The sequence below is a fragment of the Aptenodytes patagonicus genome, chromosome 7 (genome assembly GCF_965638725.1).
Source record: "Aptenodytes patagonicus chromosome 7, bAptPat1.pri.cur, whole genome shotgun sequence".
Classification (NCBI taxonomy): domain Eukaryota; kingdom Metazoa; phylum Chordata; class Aves; order Sphenisciformes; family Spheniscidae; genus Aptenodytes; species Aptenodytes patagonicus.
Genome location: NC_134955.1, coordinates 66,485,187 through 66,508,592, shown reverse-complemented (window position 1 = coordinate 66,508,592; position 23,406 = coordinate 66,485,187). Strand labels below are relative to the sequence as shown.

The 23,406-nt window shown below is 43.0% G+C and overlaps 1 protein-coding gene across 2 annotated transcripts in view; it reads left to right on the top strand.

Moving 5' to 3' along the window:
• The window catches only part of MNAT1 (MNAT1 component of CDK activating kinase), a 129,104-nt gene extending 108,245 nt beyond the window's left edge, over nt 1–20,859 (top strand). For both annotated transcript variants that reach the window (XM_076345646.1, XM_076345647.1), the window contains one exon: nt 19,624–20,859. In XM_076345646.1, the coding sequence (XP_076201761.1) occupies nt 19,624–19,744 (121 nt within the window). In that variant the 3' untranslated portion in view covers nt 19,745–20,859. The remainder of the gene's footprint in view (nt 1–19,623) is intronic.
• Nucleotides 20,860–23,406: the final 2,547 nt, after the last annotated feature.

The following is a 23,406-nucleotide window of genomic DNA, read 5'->3' as shown; positions in this document are numbered from 1 at the left end:
AACATGCATGTACCTGTTCATGTTAAAGCAGTGGCCCACACCGTTTCTTACATTTCTTGTTACAGCAAGGACTTTTTATATCTTAATAATATGAGAAATTAAGCAGTTCAAGGGCACAAAGCAGGAAAATTGCCTTCTTTAATTTTCTACAGATGTTTATGATGATTGAAGACTAAAGGAGTTTCATAATGAAATAGCAAATTGCATCAAAGAAGTTAAACTTCAGTACAAAGATACACTGTGTTTTAATATTCTAGGGGAGTGTATCATGTACTAATATAATGATCACTCACCTCTTGTCTTGCAGCTTTTTGACTTGATGTAGCCATGGAACTTCCCTTTAAAGTACAGTAATTTCTTTAAAACCCGTTTGATCTGTCAAGTAGGTGTAGAAGCTTGTGTCAGACACGAAGAAGATAGCAGATTCAGCTCTGACAGGTGATACAAATACAGTGAAGTTAATTGACTTCGCCAGGGGAGAAAATTCTTCCTCCCAATTATGCCAAATGCCAGACAGCTTTTCAGAGGTGGGGAGGGAAACATGCCTAAACGACAATACTGACAGTGCTTTTCTAGTAGGTGCTTTCTGTGCTTTATTTTTATTTTTACTTTTTTTAATTTTTCTAAGCTTTCAGCTAGCTCAATTGCATCTTTGTTTTGGGATTCTCAGACCTGATAAATCCATTGCCCTTCTGTGGTCCTCTAGGATTTTCTGCTGATTTTTGTGAAGATAGAAACTTGCAGGAGACTCTGTGAGGAAATGAAGTCGTAGACTTTTATTTTTTCTGCCAGTTTTAGCTGTTCTGCTTCTTTGACTTCATATTGGTATAACTTAAACCCTGTCAAAGTCAACAGGTTTCTGTCACATTCTAAGTTTTTAGTATTTGGAAGGCAAAGGAGAGAGGACTGGGCTTTTTATTTTGGTCATTAATCCCTGGTCAGGACTGTAGCCTGTCTCACGTATGAAGCTCTGCAGTTTTGTGTTCCAGCACCACATGATTCTTTTACAGAAATTTCCTGTCAGTGGAGAAGGAGCCAGTGAGGCTGTCATGGTAGGGGTTATTGTTTTGAGGAATAAAACTCCATTTTCTCCACTCTGACACCTTTTCCTCCCTCAGCTCAGTTTTTGTTTTTAGTTTGTGGGTTTTTCCACTGCAACTCATGCTAAGTATTACTGCCAAGAAATGATAAAGACAATAAAAAGGGATTGTCGTAGGCAACTTTTTATTCCATATCACCTGCTTCTGAGATTGGGATGCATGACAAAGCACAGTGGTGGGCAGTACATGCACATCCATGTTTGTGTATGCGCACATTTCTACAATCACTTAGTATGCCCAACAGAGTATCTGTACTACAGTTAAAAGAGTCTATGTCTCTATGATACATTAAGGTTCATCTGTAGTGAGACTGGGTAACCAGACTGCATTCCCCCTCTCCGGTAGGTACTACAGGTGGTCGCGTGTTGCAGCAGAACAAAGACAAAACTGTTCCAGGAGTTAGTTTTTACAGGCTGGGAAGACCTGCCTGGCTGGCAGATGTTAGGTTTCTGTCCACTGGATGGGTTTCTTTCTCACTGGATGAGCCCTTTAAGTCATCAAGGATGAGGATGGTTGCTGTTAATTAAGGCTGCAAGGTGATCAGCATTTTTTTGGGGGAAAAAAGAACAAAAGAAATCTCAACCCTGTCTTCAGGTTTTCGTCACAGTGAATCTGTTTCCAACGTCCTTTTCTTTTGTGGCACAACTCTACCATATATATAGTCGGCCTTTTGGAGTCTTACTGTTCGGTAACTCTTAGGGCTTTTTCAAGAGTGTGTTAGTAAATCTGACAGTGTTTATATTTTATGTGGTTGGGGTTTTTGTTACTTATTGTTGCTGTTTGCTTTACAAAAGTGCCTAGGAACATATAATGGAAGTCCATCGTATTAGACACTGTACAGTGATTTAGAGGTGTGTGGAGGAACAGTCCATGCCCCAAACTGCCTAAAAGTGGAGGATGCCATCTTTAAAAGAAAAAAAATTAAATAACATGCAACAGTAACAAACTAGCTCCCTTTTATTTCTCCTGCACTTGACTCTCTTCTTGCTAAATGTGGCAATACTATCAAAACTTTTCATTTTTTTGGCTTCTCCCTGCCAGTATAACTGTTCCAGACCTTTCAGTGGCAAAGAACTCTATTCAGTTTGTGGATTCCAACTTTGTACTCATCCTTGCATCTGGTTTTGTTGCCTTAAGCCCCAGATATTTTCAGATTGACACAATATTGATCACAGTTGCACTTGGTTAAATTTGAGGTTAGTTTACATGAGCCAATGATGAAATTTCATGTGACACTCTTTTGGACATCAGGCATTCATTATCTTTAAAATATTTTTTTGAGAAACTTTATTCAGCCACTAAATGTACTTTTATTAAAACAAGCCCTTAGTATGCATAATTTAGATTTGGAGTCATGGTAAGTTTGTTTTTTCACATTTCTTGGAATGTGCTTTCAGTTTAGCTAAACAACATTCTATTTAGGGCATAATTTTAAGAATAATTTTTGTAATTCTGGCAGCAAATGCTGTAATATTATAATTATGCCATAAGCATTCAATGTTTTTCCATCATAAGCTGGCTATAATCCCAGTTCTGGAATACAGCTTTCTTGTTGCTGTTGTCTCTTCAAGTGAAGGTGCAATTTTGTCCACAGAAATGATTTCTTAATAAAGTCCATCATTTGGGCTAGTTACATATTAAAGCAGTTCAAAAAGAAAAGTCTGTCTTTCCCTCTGAAGTCATAAACGATTTTTGAACTTTTCTTAAAGGAAATTCACTTTTAAGAATGAGTTAAGCCAGCAGATACTGTTCAGAAACAGACTTGATTCTTGCATATATTAAAATATTGCTCTCATTTAACCATCTTAATTTAAAAATGGGAACTAGTTAAACCAATACAATCTAGTGATGTTAACGTACCTGTTGTGTTGTGGATTTTAAAGCAAAACAGGACCTAGTGGTATACCCCAGGGGTCAATATTCGGACCAGTACTGCTTAGTCTCTTCATTACTGCCTGGCTGATGGGAAAGAGTGCACCCTCAGCAAGTTTGCAGGCGATATAAAGTTCAGCGGAGCAGCTCGTGCACCCAGATGGTTGTGCTGCCCTTCAAAGGGACCTCGACAGGCTGGAGAAATGGTCTGACAGCAATCTCGTGAAGTTCAACAAAGAGAAATGCAAAGTCCTGCACCTGGGGAGGAATAACCCCATGCACCAGTGCAGGCTGGGGACCGATGGGCTGGAAAGCAGCTTTGCACAGAAGGCCTTGGGGCACACCAAGTTAGTTTACCATGAGCCAGCAATGTGTCCTTGTGGGAAAGAAGGCCAACAGTCTCCTGGGCTGCATTAGGCAGAGCGTTACCAGCAGGTCGAGGGAGGTGATCCTGCCCCTCTGCTCAGCATTGGTGAGACAAATCTGGAGTGCTGGGTCCAGTCCTGGGCTCCCCAGTGCAAGAGGCATGAACACACTGGAGTGAGAGTAAGGACTTGGGGTGTCTGTTGTGTGAGGTGAGATTGAGGGAGCTGGAACTGTTTAATCTGGAGAAGGGAAGGCTCAGAAGGATCTTGTCAATGTGTATAAATACCTGATGGAGGGCAGGGAGTAAAGGGGGCAGAGCCAGGCTCTTCTTAGAGGTGCCCAGTGAGAGGACAAGAGGCAGTGGGCACAAACTGAAATACAGGGAATTCCATTAAAACATGTTTACTGTGAGGGAGGTCAATCACTGGAACAGGTTGTCCAGAGAGTTTGTGAAGTCTTCCTCGTTGGAGATACTCAAAACTTGAATGGACACGGCCCTGAGCAACCTGCTTGAGCTGACCCTGCTTTGAGCAGGGGGGCTGGACTGAATGGTCTCCAGATGTGCCTTCCAGCCTCAACGCTTCTCTGCTTTATGGCCTTTCTGTCTGCTCTGACCCTGCATGACAAGATGATAAAATTTCATCAAATAATCTCAGCATCAAGATATGTAAAATAACTCTATATATAAAAGAGAGAGAGATTATTTCTTTCAAATTGAGGACTTCTAAACCAGAATCCACTAGAAAGTGTCTGTTTGTCAGCAGGCTACCTTTATCATCTTAGTTACTTTTTGCAGAGGTCTCGGAGGTTGTCCATGAGGGTAGTCTACCAGTTTCTAAAGTGGTGTCTTAGATGCTGAGGCTTGAGTCGCCGTCAGGTGTGAGCTTGCTAACATGAAATCAGTGGAGTTGCATTGGTGTAAGGCATGATGAATAATACAGCTGTGAGTCAACCTGAGGTTTCAAAGAGATGATCTAGTTTTAAAATGGCTTTCTGTTCATATATTGCCCTGTCAATTACATACTTTCACTACTGAGTTTAAACATTTCAGGAAGAAAGAAGTACTGAAATGAAAAGCTACATCTGCTTGTAAAATAGGAGCAAATTGTCATATTGTCCTGGTGGTCTCACCGCCGTGGTCAGGCTCCCATGCGCTCCCTTTTCTGCTCCTGGGGAGGGACTGCTGGGGTGGAGGAAGCATTGGTCTGACCCGATACAGCTTTCCTTATGTTAAACGCCTTTCTTCAGTTCTTTTTCAGGGTACGATACTGAACTTGGATAATACCAACCAGATAATTAATCCAGTTGTCTGTAGCAAAGCGAATGGCATTTGCTGCTTTGTAGCAAAAAGCAATAGTGTGTGTTGTGCCTTTGATCTCTAGAAAGTGCTCTGATGTAGTGAGATCATCTTGAGGAAGCACTAACGGGTCTTTCCCTGGATTTTGTATTCAACTCGTTGTAAAAGGAAGAAGGAAAAGTAGAATTGAATATATGCTTATTGTGATAATTCATTTCGGTCAACAATTAGTTTGTTTTTCAAAGTTGCTGTACAGGACTTGGTATTGGAATGGGATATTGGCGAATGACTTTATTAGTTTTCACTGAAAATTAATATGTCTGTCAGCTTTTCACTGTGGGGCTAGTTTTGCTTTCCAGATCAGTAAGACTGCTGGCTGCCCTTTCAAAACTAATTTTCTTTAGCGGTGTATTTGCTTATGTGTCTCGATAATCCTTCCAGTTACTGCTTTAGAAGATGCAGGAAGGGGAAGAATACTTGTTTGCTGAAGGTTGCTGTAAACCAGTCATTTCTCGTATGATACTCGATGAATGAAATATTTCCATACCCCATAAAACTTTATCTCAAAGAAAGTCTCGAGAAGTTAAAATAACGGTAAATATTCTGTAGACTAACTCTTGCAAGGGCTAAATAGCCTGGCTTTGATCCAGGAAGCCACTTAACAATGTGCTTAACTTTAAGCGCATTGAATATTCTTACTGGCATGAGTGAAAAATCAATGAGACTACTCACATGCTTAAAATAAGACATGTGCTTAAGTGTCTTTCTGGACCTCAGCCAGAGCGTTCAGCCTGCGAGATGGGCTGAATTCTAATTGTGGGCAAAAGCCAGTAGTGTTTCATTTTGCTTGTCTTGTGTGTTTCTGAAGAATTCATTGATATTGTCTGTGTTTATTTTAATTGGCCTCCATTTCCCATCTAAGCCCTACCAACTCCAAAGCTCTGGGAGTAAAATAGATGTGCAACTTAGGGTTGTCAAACAGCTTGTCAGGGATAGTACTTAGACTGTATATATTGCTACAGAGCAGGAACTGAACTTCAGAAAAGCTGGGAAAAGATGAGGTGAAACATGATTGTTTTCTTTGGTAGCCAAGGTTTTAATATAGAGAGAAAATGAAGAGGAGAGGAGAGAAGGCCTGGTGACACATCGCACCTTTTCAGTTAACATAGTTGCTTCTTAGGAAACATTAAAGAATGCAGACAGATGCATTAATAATCTGCTGGCAGTGGCTGTAGCCTTGGCAAGTAGGCTTTCCTACCTACTATTGATTTTTCTGACTCTCGGGCAGCAATTTGCAATGGGTGGCTTGATCCCTTACCCTCAAAATGGGCAGCGAGATGAGTTGTCGTGGCCAAAATAATTTTTACTTTCTAACCAATCCCTCCTGTTTCTTCAACAGCATCTTTTACTGCTTAGGTGACAATTTCCACTGCTGACAACTGTGAATGATAAAATATACTATATTTAAACACAAAGAGCCTCTGTGTCTAGAGGTGCAAAATAACCCACCACAAGGCTACTGAGCTCTTCGTTGGCACCCGCTGCACTTGTAGAACCCAACCCTCAAGCGCTGTAAATCTGCGACATTACTGGTTGGCAAGTGTAAAAGCAGTGGAGCCACAGCGATCTAGAAGAAATCTTTGCCATCGACTCTAACTTATTTGCCTAAGGAAATAGCATGTCGTTATCCCTCCATCCCCTTTTGTTTTTCAACATCTAGACATTGCTTGTCTTCTACTTTTCCTCTCTGTTTATGGCTTCCTCCTTACATCTGACGTTGCTCTTTGCTTTCTTTGCTATCCGGGTTGTTAGAGCCCACGCAGCACATTCTTCTTTGTATGCTGTCTTTGAGTTGTGATCGCTGATATTTCTTCACTTACCTTTTTTTTTTTACTGGAAGTTAAACGTTTTGTTTCCTTATTTTAATTTGATGTAGACTAGGTGAGAGAGAAACTTAGAGAGTTGAAAACAGAGTGGCCAGACTAGAAGAAAATCAAGCATAAACACTTTTTAAAGGGTTAAATATGTAAAACTAGAAGAAATGAGTTGACACCACGGAATTTTATATGTAATTACAAAAGTATCTCCTGAAAATGCATTTCCATGAAGGAGCAGCTGCATTTTTAGGAGACCCCTTTCCACAGTGAGTCTTGAGGAGTTTTGAATGAGTTTTGCTTGTAGGTTGTTGGTTTTCCTGCAGCTGCAGAAGTGTGCTTGCTATGGCACTCCAAGCTTGGTTTCAAGTATCTTTCAATTATTGTATGTTTTTATTGTGTACTTGCCCTAATGGACATTTATTTCTTTAAACTGTGAATTCCTCTTTAACTTAAATAAAAGCTTAATAGAATCACCTGTCACATACAGAATTTCACCTGAATTGAATAAGAGGTGATTTAAGGTTCAAGTTTAGAAGGTATATTCAGATTCAGGGATAGCCAGTGATCTTTTAAGCAGTGAAACGGTGTGCGCTAAAGATGTCAGAGCCAGAATTAGAACTGGAAGAGTGAATGGAAAATGGTATTTTATAGTTAATTTACTTTTGACTGTTTTTCTTCTAGCTTTTCTAAAATCAGCTATCAAAGCTTAAGTCTAGGTTTATGAGTGTATCTGTTTGCAGGTGTCTTCAATGTGACAGAGCCTTCTGCCACCTAGTGTTAATGTGAGTTCTCTCCTCAGCAGGGTATCACCAGATAATTTATTAAATGTCATTATTTATTAATGATAATCCCCCCCCCCCCAATTGCTAGGCACTCTCTGTGAATGTTTAAAAACGCAGTTTCTGCACCAGAGGGTTTCAGAATCGATTCAATCAGGAGGCACAACTTCTTTGGATACGTTTATTGACGATGCAGTTTGCAAGGTGAATCAAGTTGTTATACAAATAATCCATGGAGAATTTCAGTAATTGTGAATGTCACTCCTCTGTAACGACTCTGTTAGCACTTTTCTCCCCCAGGTGAAACTAAGGGATTCTGCCTAATTCAGCATACTTCTGCTTTGATGTCTGTGCTCCTGCTGGTTCAGGAAATTGTTAGACTGAAAGCAGCAGAGAATAAAAAATATAAAATAAAGACTGATTCTATTTAGACACTTAACTCATTGTCTTTTTAGAAAAGTAAAATGAAAATCTCCCATCATCACTGCTTTTTCCCCTCTAGAAATTCCACCAGGGCACAATAGAGAAGGACAATAAAATCCAGAGAATTACACCCAGATTTCACAATAGAAATGTCAAACTGTTAAAATAGAAAAATAGGCTTAAAATTATACTTTATATTTAAGCCAAATTGTAATAGCTCCTACCATATGTTGACAGATAGGAGGAAATGTCTTAGGATTGAAGGAGCGGGTTTTTTTCCTTCATTTCCCTATAAAAATATTTTCAAGAGAACAGGGCAACTCTTTCCCCTTCTCCCCTCCACCTCTGTGAGCTGTCTTTGACTGCTCTGTAATACAAAGTGGGGCTAAACGGTTCCTTTGCAGGTTGGTGTTTGAGAGCTCAGCCAAAAGGCTGCACGACTTCGGCAGATGCTTCTAATTCTTAGCCCAGCCGTGGTTTTGAGGAGAAGCCCTCACTCCTAGCTCCTGCCCTCCTCTCTTTTTCTCTCTCCCACCTTTTCCAGGCCTTCCTGAGGAGCAAATGCCAGCATAGCTGAGAGCTGTAAACTTGATCCTCAACATCAGACTGAAATGCTGACCTGATCAGCAGCAACCAGAACCTGAAAAAGCAGAGGGTCTAATGCATTAGAGCATTAGTCAGCTGCGATACCAGGCGGGCTGTTTTTTTCACCTTGTTTTGACCTGAACAGTCTCATCTTCTTTAAATAGTGTCGTTCAAACTGCAATCTTTTTGCTTTCGACAATTATGCTTTTCAAATACTGCCTAAAGAAAATAACTTTGGGTTCTTATTATCTCAAAGTTTTTAACTTGCTCTGTGCTCGTAGTTATTCATTTGAGATAATTATTAGGTTTGGCGGCTTACTTATCTGATCAGTATCAGAGGTTAAAAACCCTCAAGAAATTCTTGTGCATCTTGTGCTATATTGTTTCTGAGTCATATTAAACTGGAATTACCATACAACATGAATTCATTGCTACTTTGTCAGAGCGGAGGATGCTGCATCACAGTGAAAACAGAATAGACCAGCTGACCTGGGGAGACAGTATTTTCAAAGCTGAGGTTATATACTGCTTTTTCTTTGTTCGGATGATGTTTTTTCCATCAGAAGTGATTTGGGGGCAAAGCCTGTGGTAAATGCATTTCGGGTGTTATTTTCCTGCTCTCAGTCCTTTATGCTGGCAGGGGGGAGAAGGTGATGTTTGTTTCCCCTTAGGTCCAGCCTCATCATTCTTACAGAGATCGGTGCCCTGCAGTGGCATTTCAGAGCTGCGCAACAGGGCAGGTAGATGGAGGAGGCAAACTGGGGGAGGGCGTAGGGGCGAGACTGTTGACACTCCATTAGTCTGCAGCCTGGCTGTGACCATGCCTGACACCGGAGTCACCCAGGGGCTCTGTCCTCCCCTGCTGGGACTAAAACACAGTCCTTCAATGCAGAAAAAAAAAACCCTCTGAAAGTGTGCCGGCCAGTCCATTTTCCAGCCTCGGGCCCAATGTCGAGGTCCTTACCAGAGCTTCTGGGGCAAAAATATCTCCTCTCTGCTTGTGGCAGGCTATCCTGTGCTCTGCAGTTGTGGTACAGCCATGACCATCCTTGTGGTCTGCTGCCACAGGACTGCCCGTCAAGCAAAATGTACTGAAAAAGGGGGGGGAGAGTCTCTGTGCATCTCCATCCTCTTTCTGTAGGTGTTCCTGACTGAGCGCTCTGTTCAGAAAGGGCTCTGTTTGCTTCACAGCTGCATAATTTACATGGAAGCTGGTCCAGGAGGAATCTCTTTCATGTAGCTTGCTCAAAGCCCCAGTTCATCAATATGGATTGCTTGCTGTGCACTGGGGAATTTATGGTACGCGGTGGGGGGTGCGGAAGTTGGAGAAAAAGGCAGAGAGTGAGGAACTGTAGGGAATTTTTATCGTAAAAGAAGAATTTGTGTGTCCAAAAGAACTGTCTTTCAGAATAAAAGTCGTGTGCTGTATTCCTGGAGTCAAACCCAGAGAAACGTTCCCCTAGCCATGGGGAAAGACACAGTGATGTCTTAAAGACTGAACTTGCCCTATCCTTAAAAAAAGATAAGCCTGTGAAAACAGTCCTGACTCAGGTAGTAAGTTACAAAACAATGGTTAACTTCCTCAGAGTAATAATTATTTAAACATATCCACGTTCTTCTGGTGACCTTTGTCCTAAATGTAGCGTGCGGGAGGAAGAGTGGAGTTGGAGGGCAGGGGGAAAGATGAAAAATTTGAAGATCAAGCCATGCCAAAACATTTCCACAACATGTTAAAAAGAGAGCTACTTTGCAATTACAGAAATGACCATTGAAAAGAAAAAAATACGAGATCATAGCTGAGAAAAGGCCCTTGTGTTCAATGACATTCTTCTCAGGGTCAAGTACAAGTGGAGCCTGATTTAGTCATAGACTAAATGTAGCTGCAGTTCTGCAGTCCTCTGAAGTGTAATCTATACTAGTCATGCAGAGCGAGTGCTTTGCTGGATTCCAGCTAGGACTGCAGTGTCCTTGTTACGCAGCGAGGCTGCTCAAGGGTGCTAAAATGCTTACTTGCAGTTGTTTGAGCAGTTTCTGCGACGGCTGATTGATTTACTGTATCTGGAAGTTCAGACTTGGAAACCCGAGCGAGGGAGAATGCCTTTGCCGTGGTGGCGAGGCTGGGTGTTGAGAGGACAGACAGCTGGCAGGTGACCTCAGGAAGATGACAAATGGGGGACCAGGTGCCCCCGCTCATCCAAGAGCGCTCCCGACCCCTCCGCTCGCAGAGGCGCGAGTTACGGAAGTCACTTGCGCTGAAGGAAGGCTTCCTGTGAGCAAGGTTTCTAGAAATAAACATTAACCTTTTGTTACCAGCTAAGTACGCAGGGATAATGAATTCAAGCAGCTATTTGGGAAAGAGTTTAAGCAGAAATTCTTTCAGTTTGAAGGAGGGGGTGGGGGAAATCATCCAAATGGTAGCGGTTGCGCATATTTTGGAGACGGCATCTGGAACGCCGGCAGGAATGTGTGGTGCAGAGATGTGCGGTGAGCAACAAGAAGCAAACTGTTTACACAGCATAATCAGTGATGGTTCTTGACTGACATGTATGGAGCCATTAAAACAACTAAATATATTACTGGGAGGAAAGTGGGACGTGAGGAAGCCCCCCAACAATTGAAGAAAGAAAAGTCAGCATAAAACTTGTATAAAATATCCTTTATAGTGTTGAAACACGTGAATGAAAAGAAATTGGGTAGCCTTTAGTTTTCCTTTGCTTGCAAAGGATTAATGTGTTTGCAGGTTCTGCTTTCCATTTCCCATTTTCATTTTAAAACAGGCAGTCGCTTGCTAAAATGAGGAGAACTTTCAGATAATCATTGTCTTGAATCTGCCCTGTAACAGCACAGAAATCTATAAACCATGTTGACTTATACCAGCTGAGAATATGCCTCCTTTCTCTGAAGTTTGACTGTTGGGGATTATGGTGTACTCTAGCAGCTTCAGGGTTTTCTTTTTTTTTTTTAAACTAAAAAAACCCAACACAACCAGCAAAACAATATGTCCTCTGCCATTGCTTTAACTTTTGAAAGTGCATTCAAGATTTTCTGCATTAGCTCAGATCACTGAATCTACTGCTAAACAGGAATGGCTGCTCTCTTGCACTGGTATTTACATTTTCTAAGGTTCAAACTGTTACACCTCATCTGAAGTGATGCCGCCTGGTCAAACGTTAAGAGAACCTGATTAAATGTAGGATTTGATTATTATCAAAGTAAATATGCAGACACCCATTGTGACTTCTGGGCTTACATGAGGTGCAAAATGCGTTTATCAAGCATGCACTGGATTTACACACCTGAATTCTTGTTGAATGTAAATCCCTAGTTTGCATAATTCCTCTGTGAAAAAAGAGGTTTATTTAACTTGCTAACATTTTTAACATACTGTCTACAGGTGTAATTGGATTTGCAGTTCCTTCGAAGATGGGTATAGGTCAGCTTGCACCATTTAAGGGGTTTATGTCCCATTTCAGAGTGCTTTAAGTCTGTAGTCTTTACGTCTATAGTCTACAGTGCTTTAAGTGGATGGTCTTTTAAGTCTATAGTCCATAGTACTCTGAGTCTATAGTCTTTCTCCGCGTGAAATAATTGTATCAAGGCTGGTGCCTTCTTGGGTAGGACCCTGCAGCGGGACTGGAGTTGCTGTTACGGCAGTACCTGCAGAAACCTGTATGCACAGCCTGCAAGTGGTATCCCAGGACTGTCATTCAGCCTGCGGCGTAGAAAATGTAGAAAATGCATGTTAGGTCAGAGTAATACAAAGCTTCCTTTATTCTATAAAACCTTTTTCATCATTAGTTTCCTGTCTTTACACTTTAAAACATCCACTTCTTCTAAAATTATATCAGACAGTTTCTGTGGGGCAGAAGGCATTTCTCCTCGTTCTTTGATCTTCATTTCTCCGTGCTTTTTCATCTTACCTTTAGGCAACAGCATTGGCTTCTCACTTACTCCAAAGGCAAATGTTTATCTATGTGTTAAATAAACGTGGGTACCTGATTCTGATCTCATGTCTATTTAAAAACTAGAGCAGCGGTAGAATTGCAGTGCTAGGAAAACGCTGGAGAACCAGGTGCTTTCTTCCTTTAAACTTTTTTTGCCAGTAGAAGAGTTGGGTTTTTTTATGATGCATTCCTTTAGGAGCACTGAAGATGTATTTTGAGGTAGCTGTCATGAGAAAATTTCCCCCTATTCCATCCCCCAATGTACTAGCTTTTCAGTGGAAATGTTTGGTCTCTGGAGTCTGGATTTCATGACAAAAAGAGGAAGTTTTCAGGGAAAGTAGTATTGGAAAATTTGATTCTCTTCTCTTCCCCCCACCAAGGATGGCTTCTTTGACTTTGTGTTTTTGCATTTAAAGATTTTTCTACTGCAAGGTTCACAACTGTACTCACCAATGTCATAGGTAATTTGTAATAAAATCTCCGATATAGGTAATTAGATATATCTTACAGTTTATGTATGTGTTTCACCATTGAAAGAGGAAACAGTTTATGTGAAACATCAAATAAAAGTGCCTTAGTTTTTATGTTAAACACTCGGGAGATTCTTTTATTGGTCACTGCAGTAGCTGAATGGCAAGGAGCGAAGCTGCCACTTTCGGAGCGGGAGCACTGAGCCCCGAGATGCTGCCGGGTTGCCGTCACAGCAAGGGCACGTGTGGCTTTGGGCTGCCAGGGTCTGAAATGTTTGCCCTTTGATATAAGGGAGAAGAGAAATGGGGGAAGAGAGGGAGGAATAACTCATCACTGATTTCTACCTTTGGAGTCAGAACTGGCTTTATCAGAGACAGCTGTTTCATGGCTAATACTACTTTTCTAGGCTTTGTTTTTCCTTCTTCAGTGTCCGGTAGCAGACCTCTGTGCTGTTCCATCTTAGCTGAGGCGTGCTGTGGCAGACCTGTTTTACTTTAATTTTAAAGAACTTTGTTTCACCACACGCAGTTGACATGTACTCCTGCCCAGAAACTCCAAACTCTGACAGCGTTTGAAACAAATTGCTGTTTAGAAAAAGCAGATGGAAGAGGCGGAAAAGAATCACTAGAGGTCTTGGATTTCGTTTATTGATTTGGTGGGTTGGGGTTTTCTTGGCTTTTCTACTGGGAAAAGTTATTTCTGATAGAACAGAGTTCTTCACTTAAAAAGACCTAAAACCGAGAAATAAAAGGTGTAAGAGCCATGAAGTCAAACTCCCAATTAAGAAGATTTTTCTTAAATCTTCATTGTGATAAATAGAGACCCTTTAGAGTCAGTAGGCATCTGATTTTGAAGAATTCATTGCAAGATGAAGACTTCAGCTTATTGGAAAGTCGGTTAAGTTTCCCTCTGAAGTAAAAGGGGGAAAAAATACTCAAACATCATCTAAGTATCGATACGTTTATTTCCAAGCAATTCAAGCGAGCCCCTGAAAATGTCATTAACGGTAAAGTCAGTTGGAACCAGAGGGTTTGCTCGTAATACCAATTGTGCATTCAGCAGTCAATTCTGGCAGCTTCAGCCCCTAAATAAGAGAATCACTACTGTGTGTCCTGCGTTGGAGGCTTAGGTGGGGGTTTTACAAGCACGCCGTAAGCTTCTACACCTGATCACGTGCTGGTTTGAATGAGAGGAACTCCGGGCACAGCTTTGCGAATCGTGATGAGTAAGTGACAGTTCTGCAGCAGTTTCTTGGGGCATGGGTACGTGAAATGGGCTGAGCAACTTGGTGGCATGGAAAAGGCTAGGATCTGGCACTCATCTGACACCTTGGTGAGCAATTTCTGCTCACTAAGCCCTCAGAAAATGAGCATAGTGAAACAGTATTGTTAATAATAAAAAACCAGACTGGCTTACTAAGCTAAATCTGAACTGGCGGATCTGCACGGGGGATTGCTGGGGCTTCAAGGGTAGTGTTTATGGTGGCTCTCTTGTTGTCTTCAGCAGGATTTTTCGGTAGCCAAAACTGTATTGTGGTATTTAGAGGTTCCTTGTACCCCTGCACTATGGGCTGTATTTGGTCTTGTCCTGCTGCAAGACTAACGGGTGACATAATCTGGTTAAAAATACATTCTTTTTCTATCTGCCTTGGGATCTGTCGTATTTGGACCTCATCATGCTTAGCAGTTTTTTGATATTCACACTGATTGGTGCAATTGTATGCACAGAGGCATGATATCCAGAGGCATTAAAAAAGACCCAACCAAGTAACAAACCCCCCTCAGCTATCGCAGTGGGTAGCTGCCTGCCCGTTTGCTGGTGCTTGCAGCAAACCCCACACCGAATCATTTGTTGTCCATTTTTTTTGACTTTGTGGTCACATCCAAATGAAAGTAATTAAAACTGTTACGCTGTATTTATCAACCAAATGATGTCTTGGTTCCTTGAGGCAGCCATGGACCTGTTCCTTTCCAGGGAACAGTTTTCCCCATTCAACTATTAAATAGATTTTTCCCATTTAGTCCTTGTCCTGGAGGGTGGAGGAGAAGAGCGGCTGATGGTAGGTGCCTCGCTGCCATCAGGGCTGGAAGCATGACCTTGGGCGTGGTGCAAGGCTCGCAGGAGGTACTGAGTTGGACTCGTGAGGAGCCCTTGCTGAGTTCATGGTTGTGTAGAAGTTGCATTAAATGTTGGAACAGGCTGTGCTGGCTGGTGTTCAGCAGGAATTTCTGACACCAGTAATAGCTGGTTGGTTTGTTAAGATCGAAATACAACGATAGTGCCCAAAGAGCGTCTGCTAAAATAGATGAAAGACTGCTTTTTGACTTTTGAGGACCTGGGATCAGGCTTGTAGCTAGTCTGTGGAAGGATCAATTGCTGTTCTGGACTTCTTTGAGTATCAGCTTTATGTTGTGTTTTTGTCCTACCATAGACATTACAGTCTCCGAGACAGGGAGAGCCACACCATATTTGAATAACACCTAGCGAAGGCCTGTTCCCAAATGAATTTCCCAGGGCTATTTAATGAAGAACAGCGATGAACTTGGCTCACTTTATAAACAAATTCTGCTTTGGCTGCATGAACTGACTGTGTGCTAGAACTGGTTCAAACAAAACCAGAGTTGAGTGGAGGAGCTCGGTTTTTACCTGCTCAGGGGCTATAGAGTAACCCAGGCCACGCATTCCTCAATGAAAAACAGGCCAGAGAAAATCCGGTTTCTTATGTGCATCTCTCATCTGATAAGACCCAGTCTCTGCAAGGATACTCTGAATAAGGCATCGATAGCTCATCTTAGAGACTTGATAAATCTAATGAAAATATTGTCTCCAGAAAGGTTCAGGAATGCAGCGTATGCTACTGCATTACTAATGCTTTACAGTTTTCCAAACCAGAGTATTTTGCTTGCTTTCATGCAGCCACTATTTATTATTTAAATGATGAATCTGGAAAATTTCCCAGATCTAATGTCTGCCCCATTACTTTCTGTCTTGGATACTGCGGATAATCACATGAGCAGTAAATCTATTCTGTGGAATAGAACTACATTATCATTTTTTTTTTGGTCAACTTGTGAGTGATTTTTCTTTTCTTCACCCCCATAAAATACCTAATAGATCAAAAAAAGTAAAATCTGTATGCCAAATACACAGTATTCCACATGTACCTCCAATGATGCGTCTGCAGAAACACCAGTGGGAGTGTATTTATCTTGGGTAGACGGGGGAATATTGTGTGAAATAATCCCAAGCACTGATACTTTCAGTTGGGTGGGTGGAGGGAAGTGCTGTGGGGTGTTTTTGGCTTGTTGGTTGGATGTTTTGGTGTTTTGGTTTGTTTGTTTTTTGGGTTTTTTTCAGGTGTGTTTTTTTTTTTTTTAGCCTGGTTTGCTTGTTTGATTGTGGTGTTTCTCCATCCTCTCTGATTGTTTCTGAAGTCTTTCCTGAATTTCTCTGAAACGAGACCACCCTGTCGAGCAGTGAAGGGACGTTTGCCGGTGGTCTCGGGTGTTACCGCCTGACAAGCTGGTGTTGGGTCCTCTGGCTCTCAGAAACGGCAATGCCAAGTGGTGCTGAGGCTGCCTGGGCAGCGGGTGGCAAGGCACGGGGCATCGCACCCGCTGCCACGCTAAGCATCACTGCGTAGTTCTCCAGCAGACCCAGTCGTTCCTGATGAAGTGATGGTGACATGGCCTTCGGAAAGAGAAAACACGAAGGAAACCCACCCCCAGGAATGACCAGCTTGATTCTGAGCCTCTGCACCAAGTGTGAATTACACCTCTTTCCTTGAAAACAGGAGGCTTTTTTTTTTTTTCTTCACATGGTGATGAGAAACTAAAGGTCAGGAATGAGTCCCCTTAAGGCTCATGAAGAACAAAATACGATGTGTTTTAACTGACGTGAAAGGTTAATGGGGAAGATCAACATCCAATGGCTGCAACGAAGGAAAGGGGGCTTGTTTGGGCAGAGCCTGAAGCAGAGCGTAGGCATTACGGTGAACGGGAAGCGTGAAACCATGGGGCAGAGAACACACAGCCCTTTAGCCCTGCTCAAAAATAATAGTGCAGGCTTTTTTTAACTTCAGAGTTTAGTCTGCTCTCAGTAAAAACAAGTTACATTAAAAAACTGTGCACCAGAAAAAGCAAACCTCTTTTTCCTGGTTTCTGCTTATAAGATTTACAGGTACTTAAAATAAACCTATGAAAAACAGACCTAGTGTGCTGGAATTTGCTAACTAGTGAGAGCAATTACCTCCAGGTCCCAAGACCTAACGGAGCTTGACTTTTTGGAAATAAGACTTGGCAAGCACTTCTTCCTGCTGCTGTTGTAAAGGTGTACATGAAAAGATGTGCTGACCTCTGCCAGAAACCCCAGGAATCCAGTTCAGAGAGATACTCCGGCGAAGGGCACGGCTGGATTCAGGCAGCAAAGATGCGGATCGGTGCGGAAAAGCCGGCGCAACATTCGCTTCTCATTGTGTGGCTTCAGCGTGGCAGATTCTTTGTGATTGCCTGGTGCACCACAGTAATTAAATGGGTCAAGAGCAGTAAGTTTAGATACTTAACAAGAAAATAAAGACCTCACTTGACAGCCAGCAGCGTGTCGTGCTTGTTTCACAGGAGTAAGGAGAACTAATGCAGGTCGCCGTAGTAAAAGTTGATCTGGGCCTTTTTGGCAATGATTTTGTGCTGCTTCAGAGATCGCATACCAATTAACTATAAATGCTGTAATGGCTGTAAATCAGGCCTTCTTATGAAACTGATGCCCCCATTTCAGATGACCTAAAAAAAGGGAAACAATAGACTCCTCCTCTCTCCTTTAGTGATACAAGAAAAGTAACGAAACATAAGTAATGAAAACCACACAACCAACCTTTGTTAATATAGAAATGTAAAATAATCCCATTTTCTCCAGACTGTTCCGTGCATGAGTGGCAAATGAAGTTTGTGCAATGAAATAAATATGATAGAAGTAAAATCTGAGGTGGGAAATTGATTTTGATAAGACTCTCTGGTTTGGAGGGTGGAGGTAGTTTCACACCAGCGTTTTGAAGGAAATTATTTGTTGTTGTCAGTATCCCTTCATCATTCCTGGCGGGGGGAAGGAGCTCCTGCCTCCCACGGCAGTTGTAAAAGGCCTTTGGGAAGGATGAGATTTTCCTCCTAAAATATTAAGGGACAAGTAACAAGAATGTTAAAAAAAAAACAAAAAAAACAAAAAAAAAACCCCTATTAAGTGCATTCTCCCACAAAACAGGAGCGCTCTGCAGACCGTCTTCCCTTGCAAATTAAGAGACGGGACCAGCTTTGCTGCTGTGTTTGTAGATTCCCTTTGGACTAAACGCTATTGAAAGGGTTTGTGCCCTGCTGTCTGTGCCCGTGCTGATGAGAACCCGTGTCCAGCAGCGAGGACCAGACTCCATCACAAGTTGAACAAAGCGGCAGAGCTCACCTCAACTTGGCCACAGGAGGCAAATTCAGTCCCTTAACTTTAGCATCTCACCAGCAGTCACCCAGAAGTGTTGCTCATGTCTGTGCATTGTGGTTATAAGGTGCAAGAAATACAGTTTTAAAACTGTAATTAATTTCTAAGTAACCTCTTTTTCTACACATTTATGGCATCAATGGGTATGACTGTTTATTATGTCTTACCTATAAAATCTGACCTGTTTTATATACTCTTTATGGAAACAGTGTACAGTCATAAATTAAAAGATGCAACTGTTTTGGATATTTTACTGGTGGTCCTGTATTTTCCTGCCAAAAGTGCAGCTGTTTTAGGTTTCTTGGGATAACATTATAAAAGGCTGTATGCGTTTTGCAAGTTTATGCTTGAATTGCCAAGCCAGAGGTGGAATGACTCAACCTTCCCAGGAGCAACATGTACCAAGTGATGAATCAAAACAGCTAGCTGAAGCTCAGTGGCTTACAGGGCAACTGTGCAAAGCAGTTCTCATTTATGGTATTTTATCTGCTGTTCAGAATTTGAGACGGTTGTTGTGCTGATCGTGCTAGGCTACAGCCCGTGTCTGTCTTTGTATTTGGTGGGGTTTGGGTGCAAAACTAGCTGAGGATCCGGTCTTGTATCTGTTTTATGTGGGGTGCAAGAACTATAGGGTTACAGCATTGAATGAAACCATTCAAGCCCCACTGGGCAGACACCTTTAATGGGAGCTCTTGGCGTGCACGACTGGGTTGGAGCCCTCAGAAGGAGCTAAGGGGAGCCAAGAGCTTGCGGCAGTGCCAGCGTAGGTAAGTGCGTTTCAATGTCAACTCATCAGTCTGGCTGGTTTGGTGTAAAATTAGGTGGCTCTGCAAATGGGTGATGATGCTTAATTAACGGTGAAGTTTAGAGGCTTCTTTAGCCAAAATGTTGATGACAGCTTCCTGCAGATCTAATTCCCTGGTGTCAGTGGACTTACTCCAGATACAGATAGGCCCGAGAGCAGAAAATTCAGCCCTGTTGTCATCAGCGCAACCAGCACAGTCGGCTCTTGGGAGCGCCCAGCATTAACTGGACAGAGCTGAAACCCTTCGACTCCTGTGGGAGTGCAGGAAAGCTTGTGTTGTCGTCGTCATCGTCTTAGAAGGAACTATCAAAGGAGGGAAAATGCAACCCTTCCCCCAGAGCGAGCACGGAAAATACAAACCAGTGAGTGTACTTAACCCTGTGCAACCTATTGCAAAGATCCAAGTTTTTTCGGTGCGCCGGTTGGGCAGCTTGGCTGAAGGTGCATCAGCGTCGTCATTGTTTTTACTAACGGGGGTTTTATACCGAGACGTTCATAGGTGGCTAGCAGTAGGCAGCTCCATCTCCTTGCTTTCTCCCAAAAAGTAGCTTCGACCTCACCGTACTCTGAACTACGCAGGTGTTTGATGTTCTGCTCTAAAATAATGCTTCTCTTTGTTTTAGGTATCTCAACCACGTACGAGCCGCCTCTCCGCAGGATCTTGCTGGGGGCTACACTTCTTCTCTTGCTTGTCACCGAGCCTTACAGGATGCTTTCAGTGGTCTTTTCTGGCACCCCAGTTAGCCAGTGTGCATCAGCCTGTGATCAAGGGACACCGAACGGAGCGAGAAGCAAATCAAGGCAGCAAAGGTTGGGTAAAATTGCTGCCATCTGCACAACGGCTAAGCTGCAGTCACTTTTCTGTGTCAAACCAGCTGTGTTTAAGTGTTAAAGGGGAAAAAAAAACCCCCATCTGCACGAGAGCTTTGTAAAATGGTAGATACATTTTTGTGGAGGGGGAAACTCATTAGTCATGTGGCACTTTGCTGAGGGAGGCTGAAGCAATAAGCCACATCTAATGGAAGATGTGAATAACTCAGCTGTGTATGTTTGAGGTTTAAAGAAATACACTTGTAAATTTTTTTTAAATAAAGCCAGACTTTTTTATTAAAGTTTGTGGTTTTACTCTTATTGCAGGGTTTTATTTGCACAAGCATTTAAATGCCATTTTGATTATAACATTTAGTGTCAATATTCAAGCCTACATTTTCTTCCCATAAAACTAGTTTCCCCAGTTCAGACAAGTGGGTTTTTCCTCCTGCCAGCTGGATGAGATGAGAAAGCCCGGAACTATGCCGATACGACTCTTTTATGCAGGATCCTTCCTCATCTCACTTGGTTCTTACCTTTGTCTGGAAGACAAATCTTTAGCTGAAAGTCTTTCAACTGAGTTCCTCTAGAAACAATCTAAGAAGCCTCGATACAAGGCTAGGTCATTAAAGTAGTCACAATTGGTTTTGTTTTTTTCCTGTTTAGCTCCGTTTTGCAACTTTTCTGTCACGTGTTCAGGAGCTTCTTTTGGCAGGAACATCCCTTTGTCTGGCTTTTGGGATGACCCTTGCCACTTGATCTGCTGCTTTTACGTATTCCTTCCCCTCTCCTTGTAGTGGAACGTAGATGAACTGCAGCAGAGAGGGGCTTCCTGTGGCGGGATTGGTCTTTGCCCTGAGTGTGTATGAACTGCAGGGGATGGGGAACTGCAGGGGATGGGAAACTGCTCAGGACAGCGAGCGCCTCCAGAGCAAAGCCTGGACCATGTTTCATGGGTCATCTGTTAATAGCTGCTGAATACTGCTCTGAGGAATGTACTAAACGAATGTATTTTTTCGATGTTGTAATAAAGAGAAGAATAAGCTGTATTTCAGACTCGGTGCTTCCTTTATTAAGGAAAGTGAAGGGAGGCGCCAAAATTTCCATTGCCCTCTCTCTGAAATCCAGAATAGTTGCCGACAGGTAACGTTGCACACGAGGCGGAGGTGTAGGAAAGGTCGTAGCCTGCGGCGTACTGCTCCCTGCCACAGGGGCAGGTGGCCTGGCCTTAGACAGAAAGCCTGTGGCTGGGTGTTGCAGGACTCAGCCATGCGGCGCATGTTAAGAGACCACTCGTACGCTTGCACTTGTGTTGCAGTCGAGACGAGTGCTGCTTTCTGCCTGTGGCCCTTCCTCCTTTCCTCTCTGCTGTAAGGCCTCAAAGTTGACGTGCCCTTTATTTATCCATTCCCTCGCTCATGGTAGATGGCTGCCACCACCGCTGGGCCTAGCCGATTGTTTTCCTAGCAGCCAGAAGCTGTGGGAGTTTGTTCCCTCTGTCAGAGATGCCCGACAGCCTGTCTCCCATTTCCAGGACAAAGAAGATAGCAGCAGTCCTTCTGAGATTCAGCTGGGGACCCTGGGAGGGAGTAGCAGCAGCCAGGGGGAGTCTGTACTATTCCGGGCTCACCCGGACTGGTAAAGATATACCTCACTGATGATCTGCTTTATATTCCGTTCGTAAAGCCTCAGGTCATTGCCCTAATGAATGCAGAACTGCATATGCATTTTAATATGCATCATTTAAACACACTCGCGCAACTTGTGTGTACGTTGGCTGTCGTTTGCTATTTCCTGTGGAAGGGTTATACGCACAAGTGGCAACTGCACAGAAATATGGAAAGAACCCTGGTTACGAGTATAGCTACATATAATCCATTGACTTGCATCTAAACTGAAGTTATGCTGCTAAAAAAACAATGGCATTTAGTCCTTAAGTGACCAAAACTTCTAAGAATTAAAATCCTTCCCTGCCCCGGGATACTTTAGTCACATGCTGAAAATCAGAGTTACGTAGTTGACTTGCTTAACACACAAATGGTGATCAAAGCCAGGTTTCTGGTAGCACAGTAGTGCCGAGAAGCCTTAAATTTGGACTGTGAGGCAATGCACACAGTCAAAGGGACCGGCGGTCTCCGGCAGTACAGACAGGCGCGTTAGCGTAGATCATAGGGTGACTGCATCGTTCCAGAACGGTCAAGGGCCTTATCGCTACAGCGTTTATGGAGGGCTCTGGAGAATAAGAGCAGCTTTCAAATGCTTATGGGAAACCCACGGGGCAGCGGTAGGAAAGCATGCAGCGGCGTTCGAAAACTAACAGACAGCAGAGATAGCATCACAGGCTGGAGGCGGGAGTCCAGCGCTTGCTCTTAGAGGAGCAGTGACTGGTAGGGAGAGGATGCGATGTGCCTGTCATTGACAGCGAGGACAAATAGGTTAAAGCTGTTGCGATACCATTTCAAAGGCCAGTGGAGGAATACTCGGGCTGGAGTGGCAGGCCAGGGAAGTAATCTGTACAGCAGCTTTCAAGATAGCGCCAGTGAGTCATGATGATTTTTTTTTTTCCCCTGGTTTGATAAATGCAATCTAGCGGTAACCAAGCTGTGAAGGCTTGCTCAAAAGCACCGGCTGTGTAGCCAAGGGAAAGGCTGTAACATAGAGCCACTGAGCAAAACAAATCTCTAGGCCTTAGCGGTTGTTTGGGTGAGAACCAAGACATCAGGTTACAGGCCCCAGTGATGGAGCCACAGCAGCAGAGCCAGGGAGGCCGACGGACATCTGGAACTGAGTTGCTAGGCATGAGCGCTGAGCTTGGACTGAAGGAAAATATCTGAAACCAAGAGGACAATTGGAGCTCCTCTGTCCAAAGGAACTATTTGTGGTTGACGTTGCCCAGCAATAGTTCGGATGGGTAAGAAGAGGAAATCAAAAGGCAGAGGCTTTTCAAACCCCTGCAGAATACGGGCAGCCAGTCAGAGAGATCGTCCAGGGACTGCAGCAGGGGAGCAGTCGGAGAGGTAGGGGGAGAGCTGGGAGACGGCGGAGGCGCAAAAGCCACAGGAGGACGCGGTTTCAAGATGAGAGGACTGGTCAGCCAGGTACTGGTTTTCAGTCTTGTGCTTTAACGCAAGCGTGTACTTAATCTGCAACTGTGCAAATGGCATTAGAGTCCTTCCTGCTTTAACGGTGGGCAAACACTAAGTTAGGAGTCAGCTAATCCCTAACTAAATCTCAGTGTTAAAAAGCATTTAGTACTCAAAAGCCTAGGAACGAGTATATATGGCTATTTGGGCCTTTTTGTATCTTGGGTTAAGTTTTTGAAAGGTTATCTTGCTTATACAAGAGCTGTTTGTGCATCTGCTAACAGTAATCCAATATTCTTAAACACCAAAACCATTTGTCAATGGTTTTGACAATCCAATTGAGAATCCAATGCAAGGCTTATACAAGTCATCTTCCTAGACCCGACAAAATATAAAAACCTGTTTTCCCCACAAACCGCACATTATCAAAATGACACAGCAGAAAACCATCCCAGTCTGTGTCACTGAACTATCACGGGGCGTGAAACGAGAGCAGAAAACTACCAAAACACA